The sequence below is a fragment of the Pelodiscus sinensis genome, chromosome Z (genome assembly GCF_052426305.1).
Source record: "Pelodiscus sinensis isolate ZL-2025 chromosome Z, ASM5242630v1, whole genome shotgun sequence".
In the NCBI taxonomy this organism is placed as follows: Eukaryota; Metazoa; Chordata; order Testudines; family Trionychidae; genus Pelodiscus; species Pelodiscus sinensis.
In genome coordinates this window covers 27,253,115-27,276,792 of record NC_143085.1, presented here as the reverse complement: position 1 = coordinate 27,276,792, position 23,678 = coordinate 27,253,115, and the positions used below count along the sequence as shown (strand labels likewise).

Below are 23,678 nucleotides of genomic sequence, written 5' to 3'. Positions count from 1 at the left end.
TAAGCTAGCACTGTTTTTTAACTGCATTTATACCAGCTTTTGTAGATTCAGACTAAAACAGCTACCTCCTTTGATACTATTTATCAGTATGTCATCAATTGCAATTTCAGGGGCAGAATACCCTTTTTCATGGAGCAGGCTAGGAAACCACATTCATTTTCGTGAGGCTTAGGGTGTGTCTAGATTATAGGGATTTTTCAAAAAAAAGTAGTGATTTTTTGAAAAAACTTCACTGCATCTAGACTGCAGCCACATTCTTTCAAAAGTAACTCAAAGAACGCACAGTTTTTTCGATCGCGGTAAACCTCATTTTACGAAGAATAATACCTTTTTAGAAAGTATTCTTTCAAAAAAGGTGCTATTGAATGCAAACTGCTTTTTTGAAAAAGAGCGTCTAGACTTTTGAAAAAGCGGCTCGCTTTTTTGAAAAATCTGTTTGTAGTCTAGATGCTCTCTTTCGAAAGAGGCTTTTTTTGAAAGATTTTTTCGAAAAAGGCTTGTAATCTAGACGTGCCTAAGAGTCTAAATCACTTTGCCTGTCCAAAAAAGTAATTGATTAGATGTTGCATGCATTGGATGGTATATGCTAGGAATGAACAGCCGGGCTTTTAGCTGAAGTTGACCTATCTTATTTGTATATTTTGATATGACATTGAAAATTTGTGTTAACTTACAACATTTTAGCTTTTTAAATTTAAACATTTGCTGTCAATCACTGGCAACCATGATTTCTCACAATTGAGAATTTAAATTGATAAATAAAATGTTTAGAACCAATGATTTTGCAAAACTTCAAAAATTTAAATTCTGAGGGACCATTTAATTTGTCATTGGCAATAATAAAGAAGGGACTCTTTGGAATTAGCCAAATTTGTATCCTGCTTTGCCAGTGTGTGTAATAATGGCGTGCAAACCCTGTTACAAAGAATTTGAAAAATTAGCCAGCAAATATTAAAGACAACAGTTTAATTCATATAATCCCCTTCCAAAATATAAACATTTTTTATAATGTATAAACAATTTCTAATAGCTAATATAGTCATATTCAATAACTGAAGGTCCACAGTCTTTAAGGATAAAAGCATCTATTTTATATACAATAGCTAGCCACATTTCTAGAAATGCATACTAAACAGTCAGAGCCCAAACAAACATCAGCTTTTCCCACACTTAAATATAACTCTGGTTTAGTGTGGGATGCTGACTTGTCTATGCAAGGAAATCAAAATGCCCTTTTATGATGTTTTAATCAAGTTTACTTTCTATATTAAATATTAGATTATTTTACAGAAATAAGGCACCTCTTGCATATTCTTCCCTCCCTTGCCGTACTATTATTCAAAAGGAGTTTTGCACTATATAAATTGACAATGCAAATAATCCTACAACATTTGTCGACCAAATGAAATATGACCAGCAACTGGATTTTTGGCAAGACACGGTGTGTTGGTTAGCAGTAGACAGTCGTCTCGGAACTTCTTCTCCACTGGGGCTAAATGCGGGCGGGGTGCAGAGGCTCATTGCAGAAAAAAAAAACAAAAAACAAAAAAAAAACCCCACTGTTGAACAATGGGACAGGAAGGGAATTTCAAAAAAGAAAGAAGTGGCTTGAAGGTGTGCAGTTTATGGCTATCCTGGTTCTGTGGTGAACTGTCTTGTATTCAGGTGTGCATACAAATTGTCCATTCTGGATGGCAAGAACACTAGAGAGATTTTTTCTTTTTTTTAAGCTGCCACATATAGGCCCCTTATTTGCCCAAGACATGTACTCTATTTATCTGCTGTAGTCTGATTGACTAATATAGTCGAAAAAGAAACTAAAAACAAATTAAGTACAACAAATAAAGTTACCCAAAAGATAATAAATACTGCAAAACATTCTAACAAAACAGATGTAAAACAGTCTCTTCTCTCCAAAATATGTACTTTCCTTTTTATTCCGAGTCTTTCTAGAAAAAATGAAATTTTAAGCGATGTCTTCTACATATATATGTAAAACAGAAATCTTAATTCATGTTGTCACTGGTGGCCAACGTTTGGCTACGTCATCATGCATAACTTCAGGAAGCCACTGACAATATGCAGAGAGCAAGTCTGAAACAAAGATATGTATCATCAGAAGGCGACACAAGTCAAAAACAGCTAACAGTGGAAGAAGGTGTCCTAGTGCTTCCAGAGAATATGTATAAGAAGCAGACTGCTTACATCCAGTGAAATAAAAATACAGTTAATGGAAACCTAGATTTCAATTTTACTCTTGCACTGTGTCTTCCCATGGAAGACTAAAGAAGAAACTCCTTTGCAAATATTCATTCCAAAATAAACCTAAGTGTTCAGGGCCATAAATTTGAGAGAGAATTTTTCTCCTTGGGAAAGTTGGAGTTTTGGGGCATCTCTATTTTTTGTGTGCTAAAGAAAATTATCTTTTAATAATCAATGAGTCCAATGTAAGGCCCTGATCCAATAGAATTCTTATACGTGGGCGTAAGGGTGGGGTTTAAAAGTGAACATGAGTACAGTACATACAAGAGGTACAGGATTGGAAACCAAAAACTACTGCTCTCTCTAAGACCTTAGAGAGGCCCATTAACCTCTGCCTCAGCTTTCCCACCAGTAAAAATAGGAAAATATTTGTCTGACAATTAACACTTGTAAAGTGTTTTAATGATCTAAAAGTATGAAAAAGAATGAAAGAATTATTGCTCAAGTTAGTACTGGGAATCCTATAAAAAACGATGTGTTACTCCTTGCAGCATCTGGTATAAAGGTCAGATTATTTGATATGCTTACAACTGTCAAAATAAAATTTAATTGGTACAGGATTCTTTTTACAACACAGCCACCTTGTGACAGAGCTGCTGTAAATCTGCTTTTCATCCATCAATCCAGACAAATGTACTTTGGAGAGAATTACAAGAAAAAAATCTTTCAAATATTAATTTTTCTAAAATGACAATTTTAGAAATTCTCTCAATAATCTTGCTGAAAGACTGAAATCACAATACAAACTACCCCAATGGGAAGACGCTGAAAATGATTGTTGCTTTATCTGGTATAGTATTGTCTATTCCTTTATTAAAGTTTGAAAGACCAGGTCTGCTTGAAATCAGATAAGAACTCCATGCTGTAATGGTTAATAACCACCACCCAGCAAATGGAACACTTACACTTGGGATTTTTTTTCCACGCGGACAGCAAAGCATCATGACTATCCACACTTTCTGAAACAAGAGCCTTCAGCAGGATTTCCGTTCGGGGTTGAAGCCTGAGTGAATTCCAAAATGAAAGGGGATCAAATATATATGTGGGCTTAGTTCCTTTATCTAACTGTATCATGGATACATCTCTACTTTAGTGCTTACAGTCTAGCATTCTGCTTTTGTTTTATAACAATATTGATTAGATGTAGACATAAAACATCTAACCCCTGAATAAAGGACAGTTAACTTGAAAATCTACCACTGGTATATGCAGGACTGCTGTAGCCATGTTGCTCCTAGGACGGGGTGGGAAAAAGGGCCTCCTTGGCCCAGATCCAGACCACCAAGTGAGTTGATCCAGCCCACAGAGGCCCTGCCACTCCCCCCATCCCCCCGCCAATCAGGGCCTGGGGGTGGGAGGAAGCACACATGGTCTCCTCCCACCCTGCAAGGAGTGCATGGCACTTAGAAACACCATGTACTCCTGGAAGGGCGGGAGGAAACTTTGCATGCTCTACCTACCCACAAGACCTGACTGGCTTGGGAGTGGGGGTGAGCGCACACAGTCTCCTCCTGCCCTGCGAGAGATGTGGCGCTTCTAAGCACCGCACGCTCCTTGCAGGAGGGGGGCAGGGTGTTAAGAGATTTCAAGTGCTCCTTGTGCCCCCAGGCCAATCAGGACTTGGGGAGTGTGTGAAGTCTCCTCTTACCCTGCAAGGGGCAAGCACTAAAAATCAACTGCCAGCTGCTGCTCAGCTGGTGGTTGACTCTAAGCACAGAACTCCCTTGAAGGGCAGAGGTAGGGAGCAAGAGACTTCATGTGCTCCCCCTCCCCGAGCCCTGATTGACCTGGGGACAGCAGTGGGAATCATGCAAAGTCTCTTCCCACCACCAGAATCATGGGCACCTAGAGGGAACCACCAGCTGTTCAGAACATCTGGCAGTACTCTCTGGGGGGAAGACTTCGCATACTCCTCCACCCCCAGACCAATCAGGGTCTGTGGGTGGAGAAGCATGGAAGTATCCTGGCCCTGCCCCTTACACCTGAGGCCTTGCCCCTTCTGGGGCAGCCCAGGGCCACTTCAGACCCCGATCAAAAATTATTGCCCATCCGGGTCCTAAGATATTAGAGAAATAAGCTGGAGAGGGAATATCTTTTATTGGACCAATTTCTGATGGGGTGACAATTTTTTCAAGCTACAGAGCTCTTCTTTCAGTCTAGGAAAGGAACTCAGAGTATCACAGATAAATACAAGATTGAACAGGGAGTTTAGCATAAAGCAGTTAGCAAATATTCTTAAGGGATATAAGGTGAAATAGGCAGTTAACATCCCCGTTGTCATCACATAAAAGGGGACTTGTTCCAGATTCTTGTAATAAGCCATACATCTGGTGTTTTTATAGTTTTTAAATGTCTTGCAAAGTTATGAACTGAAATTGCCATACTTTCAACAGATGAACCTGGGAGTCTCCTTTGGAATGAGGTCTGATAGGTCAGTTACAGAGCGATTGCTCTGTGAAGTGTTTGTCCACAGGTACTAAGGTGTTTCTGTCTTTTATCAGTCTCCTGTGTGAGTTCATTCTTGAGTGCAGAAATAGTTACCCACATAGTGCACTGGAGGATATACACAATCTTGAAAAACTTAAACAACAAATAGTCTAGTACATGGGTTCCCAAACTGGGGTGTGTGAAGAAATTCCAGGGGGGCATGAGGCAACCCAGCCTCTCCCCCCCCCTCAAGTTTTGATGCCCTGTTCAGTTCCTTTTTTCTTGGTTCAACAAGTTTTGCTGCTATTTTGGGGGGGCCATGAGTATTTTTCAAAAATCAAAAAGGGGGGGGCGTGATGCCAAAAAGTTTGGGAGCCACTGGAAGTAGCATGTTAAAGACTAACAAAACATATATATGGTATCATGTGCTTTTGTGGGCACAACCCACTTCTTTAGATGACCGGAGTATTAAGAGCCCAGATTCAAGAATAAATAAGGGAGAAGGGGAAAAGAAAAGTAGAAAAAAGACAATGAAGAGTTTGTTCAAGTTACAAGAGACTGATAAGAACAATTAGCACCTCCGTTGTTTGGTTGGTTGGTAAAGTCATTATGACAATGGACACCAACCAGTAGATCTTGGAGCCTCTGACAGGTGATCCTGACCGGTTTGGCCAGGAAGCTATAAAGTGCTGGCACTTCAGTTGCCCCTCTACCCATTGTCATGCTTCTCCTGCCCTCTGCCTTGGAGCTGTCCCCCTGGAAGCCTCCTGCTTGCTGTACAGGGTATGTAAGGGAGAAGGGGAAGGGGCGCTAATGTCAGGGTGTCCCTCCTCCCCCCACTTCTGTACCCCATCTCCACACAAAGAGAAGGGGATGAACAGAGCTTCAGAAGAAGTTGTGAGTGAGGACAAAGTCGCAGAGCTCTGTAACCAGGCATGCAGTGCTGTCATCAGGGATGGTGTTCTTGACAGCCTGTAATCATTCTTCATATGGAATGTTGGTGTAAAGAGCTTCTATGTCCAGTTGTTTTCAAGAAGATTATTGATGTTTTGTAGTTTCCTCAGGAACTCGGTGGTGTCTCAAAGATAGCTAGGAATGCTGGTAGCATAGGGTTTGAGGAGAGAGTCAATATAGCTAGATAATCCTGTTGTAAGTGTGCCAATGCTTGAGATGATGGGTCGTCCAGGATTTCCAGGTTTGTGTATCTTGGGTACCAGATAGAAAATTCCTGGTCGGGGACTAACAGGGGTGTTGGTGTAAATTTGGTCCTGAGCAGCATCAGGGAGCTTCATGAGCAGTTGTTTTAGGGTTTTTCTGTAGTCTTTAGTGGGATCAGAGAGAAGCTTGTAGAATCTGGTGTTGGTGAACTGTCTGGTTGATTCCTGTTCATAATCTGTTCTGTTCATGATGACTACAGGCCCCCTTGCTGTTAGGTGGGGAAGTGATCATGGATCATTGTACTTCTACAATGTCATTGCCTCAACAGGCAAAACCAGGTGAAAGAAGGTACAAAGAAGTTTGTCTATTTCATTATATGACCAAAAATGGTTTAGTTGGCTAAGCTGTGAAGGCTATTAAATGGGAAAGTCTGATTCTGCAAAAAGTTATGCACAAGTAATTTTACTGATACAAATAATCCCAGGGAAACCAGTGTAACTACTCAGATAACCAAGTGTTTACAGGAGCCTTACAATTCAACAGCTTGATAAAGGCTATTGACCTTAGATTTGGTGAGATAATTTTTCTTCTCTTACCCCTTAACAATTGAGGGTAAATACTTGCATAATATTTCCAGTTAGGAAGTTCCTCTCTTTTCAGAAGGCTCAAGTGATTGGCACCACTGTTGGGCGGCATGGCATCTGTTTAATCAGTGTTTTAACAACTTACTTGGACCATGTCTTCAGCATTGTGAGTGGACTGGACAGCAAACATCGCTTGTAAAAGCCCAGCTGTTTGATGATCTAAAATAAATAATAGCCTTCATTAGATACTTGCCATAAAGTAAATGGATGCTCTAAAATGTATGTGGAAACCATGCAAGTTGTAATATGCTTACCTTTCCTTCCAGTAAAAATTTGGCAAAGTATTTGTAACGATCAATACCTTCAGGGTAATCTACCTCCACTGCAGGAAGCTGCCAGCCTACTCGATCTGAAAATACAGGTTATATTATGTCTTCTATTTAATCCTCAAAGTGGACTTTGTCAGTTTGCGTTCTGCAAACTTATACAGACATTGCTGGCATTTAGAGAAACACACAGCTTGTAACAGTAACATCAGAAATCCTCCAGCATAGGATAGGATGCAACAAACATCACAGCAATAGTGGGACCAAGAGGTTGGCAGCCCAGCAGCTCTATACTAACTCTAGAGAACCCAATGGAGCTATATAAGCCATGACAAGGTATGCACGATATTAAAAGTTATAGGGTTCAGTCCTTTTGGACATACAAAGTTTTTATTCCATGACCTTATAGATGATGAATCAATGCAAAGCAGTTTTCAGGTGAATGTGATATTCATCAGAGTTACACTACAACATACAATGCTTCAAGAAACTTACAGAAGACACTTGGTCTGTGGCATCTTATTCTGCCTGTTTCAGGGCAATAAAATGGAGGAGGAATTGCCAAAGGTTTCTCAAAGTGACAGTAGGGCGGCAGCAGGATTGGGATCCATTCAGATTCAACAGCTGAAACACCTTCAGAATGGAAACACATAATACAAAATGAAATATGTTTGATCTGAGAACAATTAGTTCAGTACTATTTATGTACATGTAATGTTCAGTAAAACTCACACCCCTTGGAAGTGAGCTCCTCAAATGGATCGCCTCAGGCTCCCCATAGATTCCAGAGTTTTGACTGACCTACAGCAGTGGTGGGTAACCTGGGGCCCATGGGCATTCTATGTGTGGCCTTCCAGACATTTTGTTTACCGTTGCTCATGCTCAGGGATGCCAGTTACCACTGATGTCTGCCCATGCTGTTTTTTCTTATCAGTATTACTAGCGTACATGTAAAGCAAGGACATGGATAGTGAGGTGCATGCTGATTGCATACATTAACTATGAGAGCCATGCATTCCCTCTGCACCCAATCAAAGTGCTGCAATGGCTCATTAGGCACACCCTGCAATTCTAGGTACACAAGCACAGTTAGTCTTAGTTATGACAGTTTTGTGCCCCACTGGAATGAAGGAGGGCTACACATGTGGCCCACTCACTAACCTAGGTTGCCCATCACTGCCCTAGAATCAAAAAGTCAACGCAGCAAGGAAAGCGAAGGGGAACTCTAAGCCCTTGTTTCAGAGTCCAAGCCTCACTCTCTTTCCCCATACCATTTTGCAAGATCTAAGGGCACAATTGGAGTTGGCCAGGGCCCATTTCTCATAGCCTGGTCCCTGGAAAGCAGCTGCTAGTGTTGGGGCTTCAAGCTCCTCTGTTGGTCACATGGCTTCTTTGAGAGTCTTTTTTTGACAGTCAATTGGGAATGGGAAGAGAATGACCCAAGCAGTAGGAGAGGACACAATGTATATCAGGATGTCATTTCCAAAGCCAATCCAGCTCTGCATTTAGGAAGGGAAAGACTACAAGGAGCCTGGGAGGATGGTCTGGAATATAGCTGCACAAGAAGGAAATCATCAGTAATTTCTATGGCTGCCTCAGGAGGCCCAAAGCCACTAAGGCAGTGGTCATCAACCAGTAGATCAGGATCTTCTGGTAGATTCTAGAGCCTCTGACAGGTGATCCTGACTGGTTTGGCCAGAAAGCTACCTAGTGCTGGTACCACAGCTGCGCCTCCCTCCACTGCTCTGCTTCTTCTGCCCTCTGCCTCGGACCTGCTTTCTGGGGCCTCCTGCTTGATGGGCAGGGTGGGGGAGACAGAGGAGGGGGATGCTGAGATGTTAGAGCAAGGGTGCGCAAAAGGGTCTGGGGGCTAAAGAGCACATGAAGGGTCCTCCTGCCCTACCAGGAGCACATGGAGCTTTGAAGCACCGTGAGCTGCTCATGGGGCGGGAGACTTCATGCGCTCCCCTGCCCCTAGGCCCTGATTGGCCTTATGCTCACGCAGGGCAGGGGCAGGGCGAAGCCTCCTTCCGCCCTGCAAGGTGAGCAGAAGTGCTACATGCTCCTGGCGGCAAGGAAATGGAGGGGAAGTACAGCGGGAGGAGGCTTCGTGCACTCCCCCGCCCACAAGCCATGATTGGACTGGGGGTGGAGGAGCATGTGAAGCCTCTTTCCATCCTGCCTGGGGTATGGGTGCCTAGTGGGAAGGGGGAGCAAAAGGGCTCCCCCATCCCCCAGACCAATCATGGTCTGGGGAAGCCCAGAATCATCCTGGCCCCGCCCCTTCCAGTTTAGGCCCCATCCCTTCCAGGACGGCTCAGGGCCACTTCAAAAATGTTTGAAGTAGCCCCTGGCCAAAAATTATTGCTCACTCCTATGTTAGAGTGTCCCCTTTCCCCCACCCCTGCACCCCACTGCCACAAAATGAGCAGAGTGGGACCTCAGAGAAGGGGTGTGACAGGGACAGGACCTCAGGGAAGGAGGTGGGGCAAGGCTGTTGGGGTTTGAAGTAGATCCTGGATTGACTTAAATTCAAAAAGTGATCTTGGGCTTAAAAGGGTTGGAGACCACTGCATTAAGGGCTGGCAGCTCCTGAGATTGTTTCCAAATGGGCACAGCTCAGTGCTAGGGATAAATGCCAAGTCAATGAGAAATGAGACGTTGCTCTCTATGGATCCCCATCCCTGGCCAGCACCAAAAGGACTTGTGCTGTGAGCAAGTGAAATACTCTTCTGATTCCATAGTGAACTGCTGAACAGATGTGAAGAGGGAGCAGAAGATGAGCAAGCTTACCTTTCATGTACATTTTAGTAGTTTCAATAATTTCTTGATACACCACAAACTCTGGGAATTGTTTGAACAGGGCAGAATTTGGGTGGATAAAGACTGGGTCATCCAGCAAAGGAGTCTTAAAAAAAGCACAAAGGGCTTGCAGTGAATAACAGCATGGAAGGAGACAGTGATTATTAGCAATTAGGTCTTTGCGAGTACCTAGTTTAAATTCTTCTACAATTTACCATCTATATTCTCTGGAGACTGAGATTCCCTTGTTTTCTGCATCCCCTTCCTTCTACGGACCTCACTGCACTCTGTTAATAGCCATTCATTCAGTTTCTCAACATCTTTATGAGATACGACAGAAAATAATCATCCTACACTGAGTGGGGGTTACTCTAGCATAGAAGAGTTAACTTCTTATAGTGATACTGATGCAGGCCTGAGAACAAAGCCTTAGTCCTGTATTTGGGCCATCAGACCAAGCTCCGCATACAGCTCTATTTCTAGGTCAGTGTTACAGAACGACAGTGATAATCAAATTGACCCATGTCACTAATCTTTACCTTGTAGGCATTTTTCCATTTCTCATCCAGAAGTTCCTCTGCTTGGATCCTTCGAGCAATATGATCACCTAGTCCTGCCAACACTATCTGTCTCAAATAGATCACCTGGGTCTCCGATGGGGGCTTCATTTTTGGATCAACGAAGAGGCCAGCATCAGGACAAATTGAATTCACTGAAGAAAAGAGTAGTTAAGATTCTCACCAAGTTGGAAAGAAATGGGCATGACTAGAGGATTCCTGTCAATTTACACAGTATGTGAAGATAGGTAAATATTAGCGCTCTCTTTCTCTAAAGCCATGGCCATTTGCCATGGAGACTTAATCTTTAGTTAAAATGACTTATCAAAAATACCACTTATGACACACAGAATACAGGCTACATTGATGGCAATCTAAAAGGCTGTATGTGCTGAGCAGAGAAAACTGAGTAATATCTACTGCTAAAATTTTACCTGCTGTTGTCAGCTGCCCTCGTAAGCGCCTGATTTCCAACATAGCTTTGTATCGCAACCCATTCACTTCACAGAATTTAGGAGTACACCCTGCATACTCACAAGCCCCAACGGCTCCTGGAAGAGAATATTTATTCAGCAGAGAAAGAACAGAGAGCCTTAAAAAAAGCCCATTATCTTCCCAGAGGTGAAATTCATTAGGCTGCAGAGCATTTTCCTCGAGGGGGTAGCGAATCTCAGTTTTATCTATTCAGGTTTGCTTATCGGCTGGAAGGATGCACTGGTAAATATATTAGAGAACATTTTCTTCTGGTGGACAAGAGTTAGACTATATGATCTGACTTCTATGAAAAGAAAGTAATCCTGGTTATATTGCACTGACAGAAATAAACCACCTCCCCACAATAAGCAGCATGTTCAAGTTTTTGGCAGTAAATACCTAACATCACCATGAGGTCTCCTAGCTTTTGAGAAGCTCCTTGTCCAGCCCAGATCCTTTGCATCTGTATAACTCTTGCTTTCTTTCCCTTGAGCTTTTCTGTCTCTTCTTCGCTTACAGCTGGTCTAAACCAAAAGCACAATCAATATAATTTATAGCTTTCTAATAACCACAATAAGCCATGTCATCAAAGTAGCTCTGTATATTCCCATCTAGTAATACTAAACAGCAAACTGATATCAAATTGGTACCAAAAGCCTGTATAAAATCGGAAGATAAAAAGAAAACCCAGGGATCGGTCAGTTCATCTTCTGAGGCTAATCCAAAATAGATAAAATTAGGTGACTAGGAGAAGAAAGTTCTGTCCCCACACTCCAGTGGCTGTCCTACGACATGGAGGAACGAAATGTGAATTCACGTCTGGTACTCCATCCCTAGTGGGTATTAAGAGGCTATAATACAGTGGTCCCCAACCTTTTGGGGTTGCCGGGCGCCAGGGGGCGTGGCCGTTCGCCCGCCGGGCGCCGGGGGGGGGGAGAAGGGGAGGTGGGGGCGGGCCCCCCCATAGCCAGGGGCGGGGCCCCCCCCATAGCCGCATTCCGGGGGCCGGCGCCCTCCCATCAAGCGCCGCGCACCCGGGGCCGGCGCTCTCTCACCCCCTCCCCCAAGCGCCGTGCGCCGGCGCTCTTTACCCCCTCCCTCCTCCCAAGCGCCGCGCACCCGGGCCAGCGCTCTTTCCCCCCTCCCTCCCCCAAGCTCCGCGCGCCCGGACCGGCGCTCTTTCCCCCCTCCCTCCCCCAAGCGCCGCGCGCCCGGAGCCGGTGCTAGCGTTTCCTCCCCCCGCAAGCGCCGCGCGCCCGGGGCCGGCGCTCTCTCCCCCCCATGCGCCGCGGGGGGTGAATCCGCGGCGCCCCCGGGGCCGGCGCTCACTGTGCGCCACGCGCCCGGGGCAGCGCCGGCACCGCACATGCGCCATGTGCCCGGGGCCAGGCCAGCCCTGAGCACTTGGCGGGCGCAGAGAAATGCCCCCGCGGGCTCCATGGCGCCCGCGGGTACCGTGTTGGGGACCACGGCTATAATATAAGAGCAGGGACACTGTGACTGGTGGAGCCAGTACTGCATCCTATCAGAGAGGTATATGTCTGAACAGAGTGTTGAAGAAATCCTGGCACTAGAGACTCAGGGTACGTCTACACTAGCCCCCTAGTTTGAACTAGGGAGGATAATGAGGGTGACCAAAATTGCAAATGAAGCACGGGATTTAAATATCCCGTGCTTCATTACCATGTTCCCGGGTGGTCGCCATTTTGGAAACTGACTAGCCCGGAATAAGGTGTAACAGCTAATTCAAGTTAGGGGTTTACTTAGAACTCCCGTTTCACTGCCACGTGTAGACGCGGGCAGTTATTCTGGGCTAGTTAGTTTCCAAAATGGCAATTGCTCAGGAACATGCTAATGATATTTAAATCCCGCGCTTCATTTGCAATTTCGGTCGCCCTCATTAGCCTCCCTAGTTCAAAGTAGGGGGCTAGTGTAGACATACCCTCAGAATTCACTAGATATGAACTTGATTCCTGGTCCAGCAAGTGGGACTGGACAACAAAACACAAACATGCTAATTATATTTAAATCCCGTGCTTCATTTGCAATTTCGGTCACCCTCATTATCCTCCCCAGTTCAAACTAGGGGACTAGTGTAGATGTACCCTGAGTCTCTAGTGCCTGAGAGACCCTGAGAGTTTTTATAAAGGTAAACTGTTGGTGGCAAACAGACAGACAGACGTGCATCATGCTGGTCATATTTAACAGTATCTTGCCTTGCACTCATTTCATGGGGTTACCATTAGAGATGTGGTACGTTTTGGCTGATATTTCAGAAAGCAATACCCAGGCCCTCTTTTAATAGTATCTGGTGCTAAGGGAACCTATTTTTGCTCCAGATTAAGCCACTCACCTCTCAAACTCTTCAAAGAGTTCTCGAACGGTCATTGCAGACACTATGGTAATGGCATATGGCAGGCAGCCGTGCTGTTTACTTAGAGCAAGCATCTTTGCGTAGCGTGGGGCCACAGGAAAGGATGCCATGGTTATTCCCAAGGAACTAATTGGACAGCTCAGCTTTGCTACCTGAAGCTCTTTCAGTCTGGAAGAAGGGAAATCCATCATGCAATAACAGCATTTTGCACCTTTATCACAAGATTGTTCTGTAAATTTTGACTAAGCCATCTCTTTGTTGCACATTTGTACTTTTCTCTAATTGCACATGTGACTTTCATAGTGATGAAAGACTCCAAATTCAGTACAAATTCCTCTCTTCCCGACATTGCATCCATTCATCCCTGAAGGAACCAATTCCAACTATCGGGAAGATTCATTCTGATTGATGAGGCTCTCAAGGTGTAAGCAAGGATACCTGCTGTGAGGGTGGTTTCTCTCCCACTGGCAGCAGGAGTCAGTCCGGCTGAAACACCAATTCATTTCACAGAACAAGAATCACATGGTGACAGTTTCTGATCCTTAGCAACCTGACCTGCATTTGAAATGGTCATTATGGGCTGATTTATCCAAATTCACAGCAAAGGAAACTGTATTGGCTTTAATTCATCCTTTTAGCTATTTCACTGCCAGTCTGCATGCAAACACTCATTTCAGAATAAAATTTTGATGTAGCTTAAAATATGTTGGGTGATTTAAGCGAATATGAAAAAGGGCACTAATTCCAGGATGGTCATGTAGAGACTTGTGACAAACAACAAAAGGGGTGAATTAAAACTGATCATGCAGCAAATTGGTGGGTTAGCTAAGGCTTCAGAAATTAAAAACGTCATATTCCATTATCATTACACTAAGGGCAAGTCTACACAACAGGACTAAAGCTGAAATAATCTGCACAATTTGAGCTATGTGAATTGTGTAGCTGAAGATGAAATAGCTTATATTGGCTTTTGGAGCTGTCTACACAGCAAGAAGTCCGAGTTAGAGCACTCTCCTTCCAGCTTCCCTTATTCCTCACAGAAAGAGGGTTACAGAAATCGGAGTAAGACGTTCTCCAGCATTATTTCAACATTATTTCAAAATAAATGCCTGCTGTGTACGAGGACTATGTTATTTCGGAACAAATGACATTATTCCAAAATAATGCATCTATGTAGACATACGCTAAGTTATTGGGCTCTCTGTTTCACCTTTATAGTTATCGGCACAAACATTACAAAGCTTGGAAAGGCCCTCTGAACATTAACAACCAATATTTCAGAGGCACATGAAATGTTCCTCACCTGTAGGGTTTATACAGTGCTTCAAAAACTGTCTGGATTCAAGGTGAAATGGAAATACAACGGAGTAGGAAGAAAAAATAAGCCAGTGAAGTCTCAGTCAGTCTCAACTTGGTTGATTTAAAACACCAGTTTGATGACAGACTATGAAGTGCAACGGATTCTGGGAAGCGGGCCAGCTGACAAATCTGATATAGCATCGATACCAAGGGAACGGTCAAAAAACCAGCATAGTAGGGAGACTGGCAAAACTCTGCCTCCCTATCATATAAGAGATGATATAGGGGAAAAAAACCACTTATTGCTGCCTATAGCCATTGCTCTAATTCTCAAGTCATCACTGTGTAGAAACTTGTGAGAGTCCTGAAATACTCTACCTTCCTGTCTTTGGTGGTTTCTGTAGGGCTCCGAGTGCTATGAGCAGCTCTTCAGCAGCTGCAAGTGCCTCTGTTGGAGGTGGGGTTGGAAAAGGGAAGTTGATTACCTAAGAACACATGAAGAAATGAACATATAACTGACACTGCAATTGCTGAACAGGAGAGTTTAGATGTAGTTCATCAATAACAAGTCCTTTTTGGTTCCAGAAGCCAACAGAACTCCCTAGCACAAAAAGAAACAGGCACATGGAAGGGAGTGGCTAGAGCACACAATTAGGAATTGGGAAATAGGGAATTTAATCCCATTACTGAATGAAAGCATTGCCTTTGACAAACTTCTTGAAAGCCTTTTCAGAAGTGCTAAGCACCCAGAACTCTCCATATAAGGCAATGGGAGTCTGCGAGTACTCAATGCCTCTAAAAAAAGTATTCTGTGTGGCTCAGAAGGCTCCTCTGTAAAATGGAGATATTGCCCCTCACCGGGGAGGCAAGAGACTTAGAGGACACTAGTAAAGCTAACATACACAAAAATGTAAATGTAGGCTTTACTGGTCCTTATTTATGGACATAACCTCAATTCTTTTAAGGAACAAAAGATTTCATTATTTTCCTCCCTCCATTTTTTAAATCTTAGGTCTGTGCTTTGCTAGCTGTATTAATGAAAATGATGATGAAAATATCACAGTTCATGCAGAAGTGGAGATGAGGCTTTAAAGCCCATTGAGGAGGCCTGATGCAATGCACTGCAAGACCAGAGCCGAATGTAAACCAAGCCCCGCTAGCAACATAGCATTCAGCTCCCTCTCTCAAATGTTTCCTCAAACAGGCAATGGTCGGGCAATTTATGCTTATTTCTGGCTACCATCAGACATTTAAAGAGTGCTATAATGCAAAGCTGGATTTTTGGTTCACCTTTTCAATGTTTAAAGCTTTCATCTGCAGAACCAAATCTTCTACAGGTCGCCTTGTAATTTCTGGTGGAGAAAATTTCTCAAAGTCACTGAAAACTGCAGATGAATAGAGCCTAAAGAAAGAAGTGCTATTTAGAGACTTACATGAATCCACAATATACACTTCAAAGATGAAAACGAAAGCAAATAATTTTTTTGTTATTGTTTTCTGCTTCAGATTTAAAAAAAGTGAATTTTTAAACTTTTAATATTCAGATTTTAAAGCATCTTAACCACATTTGTATCTAAAACACAGACACAAAGACGAATCTATTGTGGGCTGCATCAACCACCAACAAAGTTGGAGCTGCATGGGTGAACAAAAATTCAACCCCTTCAGTAGTAACATAATATTTTCTGTCAGCTCTTTTTGACACTGAAGAGATGGAAACTGGCATTAGCCACAAGATTTCTGCAGGGTCCAATATGGTCTCATTAACTGGCAGGGCTATTTTCTAGGAAGGTGAGGCATGCAGGATGTTAGTAAGTTTGTGCTGAATCTCAGGCAGCTTAACTAAAAAGATGTCCAAAGTATTGGCCACTCGCTTGCATAAGTCTTGAAAATACCTGAAGTCATCCCAGTCATTGGTGGGGTGTGTGTGAGGGCATTATCAACTCATCCAGAGAAGATGATAATATGTGCGAAGGAGGCACTGCATCTTCCTCCTGTGAGTCATCCAGATCTTATAGACACAGGTGGCCTGGGGACCATTGTCTGAGACAAAGGTGGGCAATAATTTTGATGGGGAGGGGGCACTTCACAGATTTTGGAAGTGGCCGTGGGCTGACCCAGAAGGGGTGGGGCCTCAGGCGGAAGGCATAGGGTTGAGAGCTACCTTGCTGGGAGCTTTGCTTGGTCCGGGGTCCCTACCTCCTGGCCAATGGAAGGGACCTGGAGCAGAGGGGAGCGTGCTGGGGACTAGACTCCTCCCAGAGTTGTCTGGAGTGAAGGCTTAGAATTCACATAACATGGCTGACAGCTCCTGGCCCTGCTGCTAACCTGTTGCCTGGCAGCCGCCCAGCAGGCACAAGCCTCACTCAGAGGCTTTTGCCCACCCCTGGTCTGGGGTCTAGGTGGTGCCAGTAACTGTGGTGTTGGTGCTTGATCTTTTGTTGAACTCCATGGATCCCATCCCTGCTAGAGTTGTAGGAGTGGAATGGGGGAAAGCCAAGGAAAAGGCTGCCACATCAGGGTTGAGTCATCTGTTGTTGTAGCTACGTGTCTGGTTTTGGAGAAGAGGGTTGTGGGGTGGGGAGAAGGTGATCTCCTTGTCCTCTTTACTGTCACTTGAGAAGGGAGGGGCTATGCATGATGGCGTTGCAAGCCTGCTTGGTCCCTCTAATGTTGGTGTGGCATTGGTACCAAACAACAGTGTGAGATCCTGATGAGTAGTCAGCGGCCTTGGTGGAGTGAAGATCAGTACCGCCAGTGTGGAGGGCTGTCTTCGCTGTGCTACCGTGTCCCTCCATACACTCGATGCAGTAGGTACAGGGGAAACTTTGGTACTTGGAGTCGGTACTGACTTTGTCAGTGACTGTACCATTGGCTTCAATCAGCTGTTGACAGCACTGTGATGCGGTCATTTGGGCACTAGTTTCATCGATGCTGATGAGGTTGGTACTGATGGCACAGTAGCAGTTTTCTTTGGTTTGGGTTCCGAGACCATAAGTCATGTGTCTTTAGCATACAAGGTCCCTCAGGTTTGTCTGTACCAGACTTCCCCGGTACCTGTGCATCCCCTGAAACTGGTACCTTGGGTGAGGAAGGCTTTCACTGAAGGGATATTCTCTTTGATAGTCTTTCCACCAAGGGTGAGGTATGCTTTTTCTTGGCCGTCATTCTGGCTGAAGCTTCCTTTGGTGGGGATGGCCCTTGGTTGGAAGCCATTGTTAGTGAGTTCTGGGTTGGAGAGGTGTGCAGTGCCAGTTCCTAAGCTGGCCTCTATCTTCTTTATAGTAAGGAGCTTTAACTGTAGCTCCCTTGTCTTCAAGGCTCTCAATGAGAGCTTCTTGCAATGGTGGCAAGTCTTCGGCACGTGGACCTGGCCCAGATAAGAAATACATTGGGCATGCCCACTGACGATGGGGACAGACATTCTGCATGTCAGGCACCATTTGAATCCGGGTGAGCCTGGCATGCCTACTCTATACTAACAGCTATGAACAGAGAGAAGGGTTTTTTTTTTTTTTTCAAACTAATAAACAAATAACCACGAGGAAACCTTGAACAGGAATAAGATATAAACTATGAATACTAAATACTACTATAAATATATTGTCTAAGATCTATTACAGAGTGCTGTTGTGTTCTGACCAAAACAGGAGCGGTAGAGAAGGAACTGAGGGACAGCTGACAGCGCACACGCGCTGGCACATTTGTCCTGGCATGGGCAGTGCTGCACGTGTGCACTGGCACCCACGGGGATACCGCAGCTAAAAAGTTCCAATTTCAAGCACAGGTGTGCCAAGACAGCTACAGAGGAGTGCCCGCAGGAACACTCCTCTAATAATACCTAGTTACAGCACTGCTTGAATACCTTGAGAGAGGAGCATTCTAAATAAGTTAGCTGCATGAAATGAGAACCAGGGGAACTGTCCAATACACAGCAACAAGTTTTGGTATTTTCCTTTCATTTGGCTGATCAACAAACAGAAAATGATTTTCAGACACTGAAGTCTCCTTAACACAACGTCAATAGAGAAGAAAATGGCTAACCTGTAACAATGCCCTGGCTCTGTGCGGCCAGCTCGTCCTGCCCGCTGGTTTGCAGATGCTTGAGATGTCCAGGTGACTCTGAAAGATGAAACCCCGGTAACTTTATCATAGAAGCGTTTCTTGACTTTCCCGCAGTCAACCACGTATTTAATGTTGGGGATAGTCAGAGACGTCTCAGCCACATTGGTTGCTACCACACACAGTCTTGTTCCAAGAGGAGGAGGTCGGAACACCTGCAGCAAACAGAGTTTGGAAGATAAAAATGTATTGCCTGCAAAATATATTAGTAAGGTCACTCAGATGAGCTAGAAAGACAGAAGCGATCACAATAAGTGTGGCTTCACATCATGTCTCCTGGGATGTGAACTGAACACACAAGAAGCAACACAGGTCAACAGAGGCCTGCTTTCTCTCCTACCTGAATCTCCCATTGGAGATTTACCCCTTCACACCTGCCCACTGCAGGTTATTTTGAGATGCTAATTAAGCACACACACAAAGAGCTGCTGCATATATTCTAAAGTCAGGTATTCAGAACAATCACTTATTCCTGTGCAAATAAACCTTTACCTTGGCTTGCTTTTCTGATGCTAGTAAAGAGTAGAGTGGGAGCACATAGAGTGGAAGGGAAGAGTCAGACTTCTCACCTGTCAACAAACAACATTTCTTAAAAATATGGCAAGCAAACACTAGGTGTTTCATTCCCAACAACATTCTTGCAAAATAAACCTTTATTCACATTTCAACATAAAAAAGTCAACATTTTGTAAATCTCTTCTTTTAAAATTGCCATCAGAAAACTGCTATAAGAAACCTGTCCTTTATAAATAACTGTTTACACTATACACTCCAAAATACTAACACACATTTAGAAACAAAGCAAACAGGACAGGTATCCAGTAACAATTTAATGTGTTGGTAAGTGAGATTGAAATGAAAATCACATATGTAAAACCAAAGTGTCAAACCTTCTTCTAGTCCATCATCCCCCAAATCTAGGTCAAGGTCAGAGCCCACAGCATCCTCCTCATCATCCATTTCAGCTTCTCTGTCCTCATCACCTTCATCCACTGGCAAAACGGAGTAATTGTTCAGATCGATTTTGGGTAGTGGCTAAGGCCAAGAAAAAGGGGAACTATTAAACCTTTCTAGATTTAATATTAACAACTGTGCAAATGGTCAGTAAAAGCAAGTAATAAATACCACTGTAGGGTTCCAATCCTGAACTTTTATTGGCCTCAAGATACATAGGTCTTGGGCCCTAAATGTTTTTATTTGTACTACATAGTAGGAGCATTAAATCAGTAATTGATAACCAATGGGATCAGGAAAGACACACCAACTAATTTTTTTAAGTACATTCTGTACAGAAATTAGAGATGACAACATGCAGTCAAGTACACGATTAACTGATAAGCCTGGGTTTATTGGCTACTCTTACTGACTACATGCATTACCACTTTGCTGTCTGTGTATCTATGGTAGCAAGAATGGGGGAGTGGGAGCTAGTGCTGTGGGGAAGGGTGAAGAAAGGGATGCAGGGTCTGGGAGAGAGATGTGGCCTGGAGGAAGAGGGGTGCAGAGAGTTTGGGTTGTGGCTTGGGGCAGCAGGAGGTAGTGGCTTGGGGCAGGGAGTTATAGAGAGGGAGGGGTTAGGGTGCAGAAGAGGCTCTGAATGGAAAACGCTTACCTAGGAGGCTCCTGCCTAGCAGCTCTGCAGGACCCCAAGGCAGGCTCCCTGCTTGCCACAGCCCCAAGCTGCTCAAAGTGGCTAGGAAATGGGAGCCGAGAGATTTTGCTAAGAGGCAGAGACAGCACGCAATGCCACCTCCTTTCCCCTGAGCACTGAGCCACAGGAAAAGTGGCTGGTTGCTCTGTGCCTGAGGTCCTGGCAGGGCGACCCAGATCTGGTAGTGTGGGCAGGCCATATCTTGCCTGCCCCTGATTTATACACTAAGCAGTGAAACACCAGCTTTCCTCACAAAGGAGTCCTGGAGCTACCAAGTCCAGTGCTCCTATTCTTAAAGTGCTAATTTATTAGTGGTTATTAGCAGATATTCATCTCCTTTCCTCTTAGTGCCCATGGATGCAATCAAGGCCCTCTCTCTTAAACACTCATTTAATGCAGCAGCTAACAAATACAGATCCAAGTGGGATGGAATTCGTCAGTAAAGGGACAGCCAGACAACTACAAGTTTCTTATAAATCAGACTAAAGTTTAAAAAAAAAAAATCTGAAATCTAGATCCCTGCTCTTTTGCAAAAATTATCCACTGACCCAAGAGCCAGTTCTATTCAAGTTTAAAAGATATTACCATAGTTTTCTTCTGTTTAGATTTCTTAAATTTCTTTGTTTCTTCAACAGACTCTTCATTCTCTTCGCCTCCTACGAAGAAGCATATGGGATTATCAGAGCTGAAAGCTGTCTCAGCTGAGCAGAGTATAACATTGCCCCTGTCCTAAAGGAAAAAACAGCAAGTGACCAAGTTGGTGAGGGGGCCTCAGGAGCATTTTTGTTTTGTTAAGGAATCACAGCATACCAGTGCCTGAGAACTGGCAGAATGCTGCAAAGTGGTGCATTTTAAGGAGGACTCTGAAGCAGAGGCTTAGCCAGCTGCACCTGGAAAGGATATGAAAGTGATCTTCCATTTTGGGAAAGTGCACCATTCCTTCCAAGAGCCAAATATCCTCTTGTGGCTTCTGTCACCCACTCCTATAACCAATGCAAGGCTGAAACAGTGGTGAAATGCAGTGGAGCTGACGGGAATTGGGGGGGGGGGAGAAATCACACGCAAAGATCTGTTTTCTCAAAAGTTATTTAGCTGAAGCTGAGTTCTCAGCATGTCTCAATAGGACTTTTCCCAAGTTTATTTCTGGAACACTCATTGCTTAAATCATTAAAGGTAAACTCATGTCTCCATATGATGGAACAGTTCAAAGCTAGCATTCCCTTGAGTCTTTCTGGAGTTACCTTCAGTTTTATTTTTATGGAATGGAAAGGCTTTTCTGAGTCTTCTACAGAGTGAGTGAACTTCTGCTTGACCTGTTAAGAACACCAAAATCCCTCCTGCAAAAGAACAGATCACTGTAAATCAGAAGATCGCTTGTTTCAAAAGGGGAATCACAGAACTAGTGCTCACTCTTCAAAAGGGATGTCAAATATACCACAACTGTGGAGCATGCAGTGTGACTCATTGCATAACTTCTTAGTAACACACGTGAAAAGGCATGCAGAATACCACAGCATATTTAGGTAAAGGCTAATTCCCCCAACAAAATCTCTTGCAGGAAATAAAGTACAAGAGACAGGACTGCTGGCTTGTATGGCTTTTTTTTTCCCTATTAAAATATTTTTTAGTTCCTGAAAGCAGTTAGATGCTTCTGGCAAACATTTTAAGTGTAAAGAATTTGAGATGCTGAAGAGTTCTCACCTGCTGGTAGCATTCGATGGATTTTACAGACCTTTCTGAAACACTCCCCACTGTAGTCATCTACTGGAGTTTTCTTATTAAAATGAACAGTCACAGGGAACTGCCTTGCATCTACCTAAAATAAAACAGGAAACAAGCCCCTTTTTATGATTACAGCAGAAGTGAGTTTTATGTATTGTAATTCAGGGAGAATCAGAAAGCTCATTAAAGCCTTGATAAGGTATCCTCTCACACAGCTAAACAAACATTTTATCACGCTTCACAAAGTAAGTATTCTATCTGAAGCCCCAGAGTCGAGTGTATATCTAGGTTGAGACCCTGAGGACTGGAAGCTCACTACAGTCAATTTGTGTGGCTTTTCTCTAAGGACATAATAGTATTTTTCATACTACAAAGACATTTCCAATTATTCTTTACTTTCAATTAACCAGAATTACCTCTTTGAATGGAGATCTCTCTTTCCGGTATAACTTTCTAAACACTCTGGGGTTTAAGATTTCTTATATCTAGCTTGCTGTCCACAAAAATGCAGCTGTACTATTTAGTGCAGCAAACAGACTCATCCCTAACAACTTGCTCTTCTACTAAAGGTTAAACCTTTAAACTGGGACTCTCTGGTCTGGCAACACACCACGGATGCTGCATGGCCAAAAAGTCCCAGTGGAGGGCTGCCTGATGGTGTTGGGAGTCCAGCATGGCGGCAGCAAGGCTGGTGGCAGGCTCCGGCTGGCAGCCAGGCCAGGACTGGGCGGTAGCAGAGGGGCCAGAGATGACTTTCCCTAATCTGGCAAAATGCCTCATCCGGGACGTGGGGTTGCCAGACCTGGGAGGCCCAACCTGTAAACACAAACAGCACTTCTGGCACTAAATAAACGTAAGTGACTTCAGACTTCAAAGTAAGAAGGAAGGCTGCTTATGTGCCTTCTCAATGCCTTTCACCTTCTGTGCATTGACAATGTCTTCACAGCTCTGAATACAGGCAGTCCCCAGGTTACGTACAAGATAGGGACTGTAGGTTTGTTCTTAAGTTGAATTTGTATGTAAGTCGGAACTGGCGTCCAGATTCAGCCGCTGTTGAAACTGACCAGCGGCTGACTACAGGAAGCCCGAGGCAGAGCTGCTCTGCCCCGGGCCTCCTGGAATCAGCCACTGATCAGTTTCAATAGCGGCTGAATCTGGACGCCTGAGACAAAGCAGCTGGGGTGCTGCCGGGTAGGTCCCCGCAGCGCCGCACCTTGGCGCTGCAGGGACCAACCCAGCAGCATCCCAGCTGCTCTACCCCAGGCGTTCCCAAGTCAGCTGCTGCTGAAACTGACCAGCGGCTGACTACAGGAAGCCTGAGCAGCTCTGCCTCTGGCTTCCTGTAGTCAGCCGCTGGTCAGTTTCAGCAGCGGCTGACTTGGGGATGCCTGGGGCATAGCAGCTGGCGTGCTGCCGGGTTGGTCCAGTAGCGCCGTCCCTGGTCGGATCCACGTAACTTGGGGACTGCCTGTACTATGTTAACTGCTATAGCAGAGCCAGAATGTTGTACATTACCAAAAAATAGCTGGCATTTCTCCAGCCCTTACCACACAAATTAATGACAAGTCAGTAAACTCAGAGCCCAAAGAGAGCTACTTAGAATCCAAAAGGATTTTTAAAAGTATTATTTAGTGTCAAAATGTGAGGGATTCCACTCTATGAAAAGTAAAACTCCACTTGAATCATTTTCTAAACAGTACAACCTTCAGTGTTTGACACCACTTTCTTCAGTAGGTGCTGGAATTCTTAAAATAGAAACCTTAATATACATAGCTCAAAACAAATTACAAGCAGGATAACTGTTTGCAGAACCATCACAGAGATTACTGCAATGCTGGCTAATAGGACATAACAGACAGCAAAAGGAAAACACCTCTACAGGCAGCCAGCTTTATAAAGGAAACCCAATCTGGACCCCAT

At 44.2% G+C, this 23,678-nt stretch overlaps 1 protein-coding gene across 2 annotated transcripts in view; it reads right to left on the bottom strand.

The window, feature by feature from the left end:
- Window positions 1–949: 949 nt before the first annotated feature.
- Window positions 950–23,678, bottom strand: part of DHX37 (DEAH-box helicase 37) — a 39,989-nt gene continuing 17,260 nt past the window's right edge. For both annotated transcript variants that reach the window (XM_075898475.2, XM_075898474.2), the window contains exons 10-27: window positions 21,738–21,852; window positions 21,278–21,373; window positions 20,622–20,692; window positions 19,276–19,420; window positions 18,878–18,954; window positions 18,308–18,540; window positions 15,554–15,665; window positions 14,642–14,748; window positions 12,944–13,132; window positions 10,990–11,114; window positions 10,551–10,667; window positions 10,099–10,271; window positions 9,551–9,665; window positions 7,253–7,390; window positions 6,746–6,840; window positions 6,577–6,650; window positions 3,168–3,265; window positions 950–2,094 (exon numbers count right to left, since the gene is read on the bottom strand). In XM_075898475.2, coding sequence (XP_075754590.2) covers window positions 2,012–2,094; window positions 3,168–3,265; window positions 6,577–6,650; window positions 6,746–6,840; window positions 7,253–7,390; window positions 9,551–9,665; window positions 10,099–10,271; window positions 10,551–10,667; window positions 10,990–11,114; window positions 12,944–13,132; window positions 14,642–14,748; window positions 15,554–15,665; window positions 18,308–18,540; window positions 18,878–18,954; window positions 19,276–19,420; window positions 20,622–20,692; window positions 21,278–21,373; window positions 21,738–21,852 — 2,163 coding nt within the window. In that variant the 3' untranslated portion in view covers window positions 950–2,011. The remainder of the gene's footprint in view (window positions 2,095–3,167; window positions 3,266–6,576; window positions 6,651–6,745; window positions 6,841–7,252; window positions 7,391–9,550; window positions 9,666–10,098; window positions 10,272–10,550; window positions 10,668–10,989; window positions 11,115–12,943; window positions 13,133–14,641; window positions 14,749–15,553; window positions 15,666–18,307; window positions 18,541–18,877; window positions 18,955–19,275; window positions 19,421–20,621; window positions 20,693–21,277; window positions 21,374–21,737; window positions 21,853–23,678) is intronic.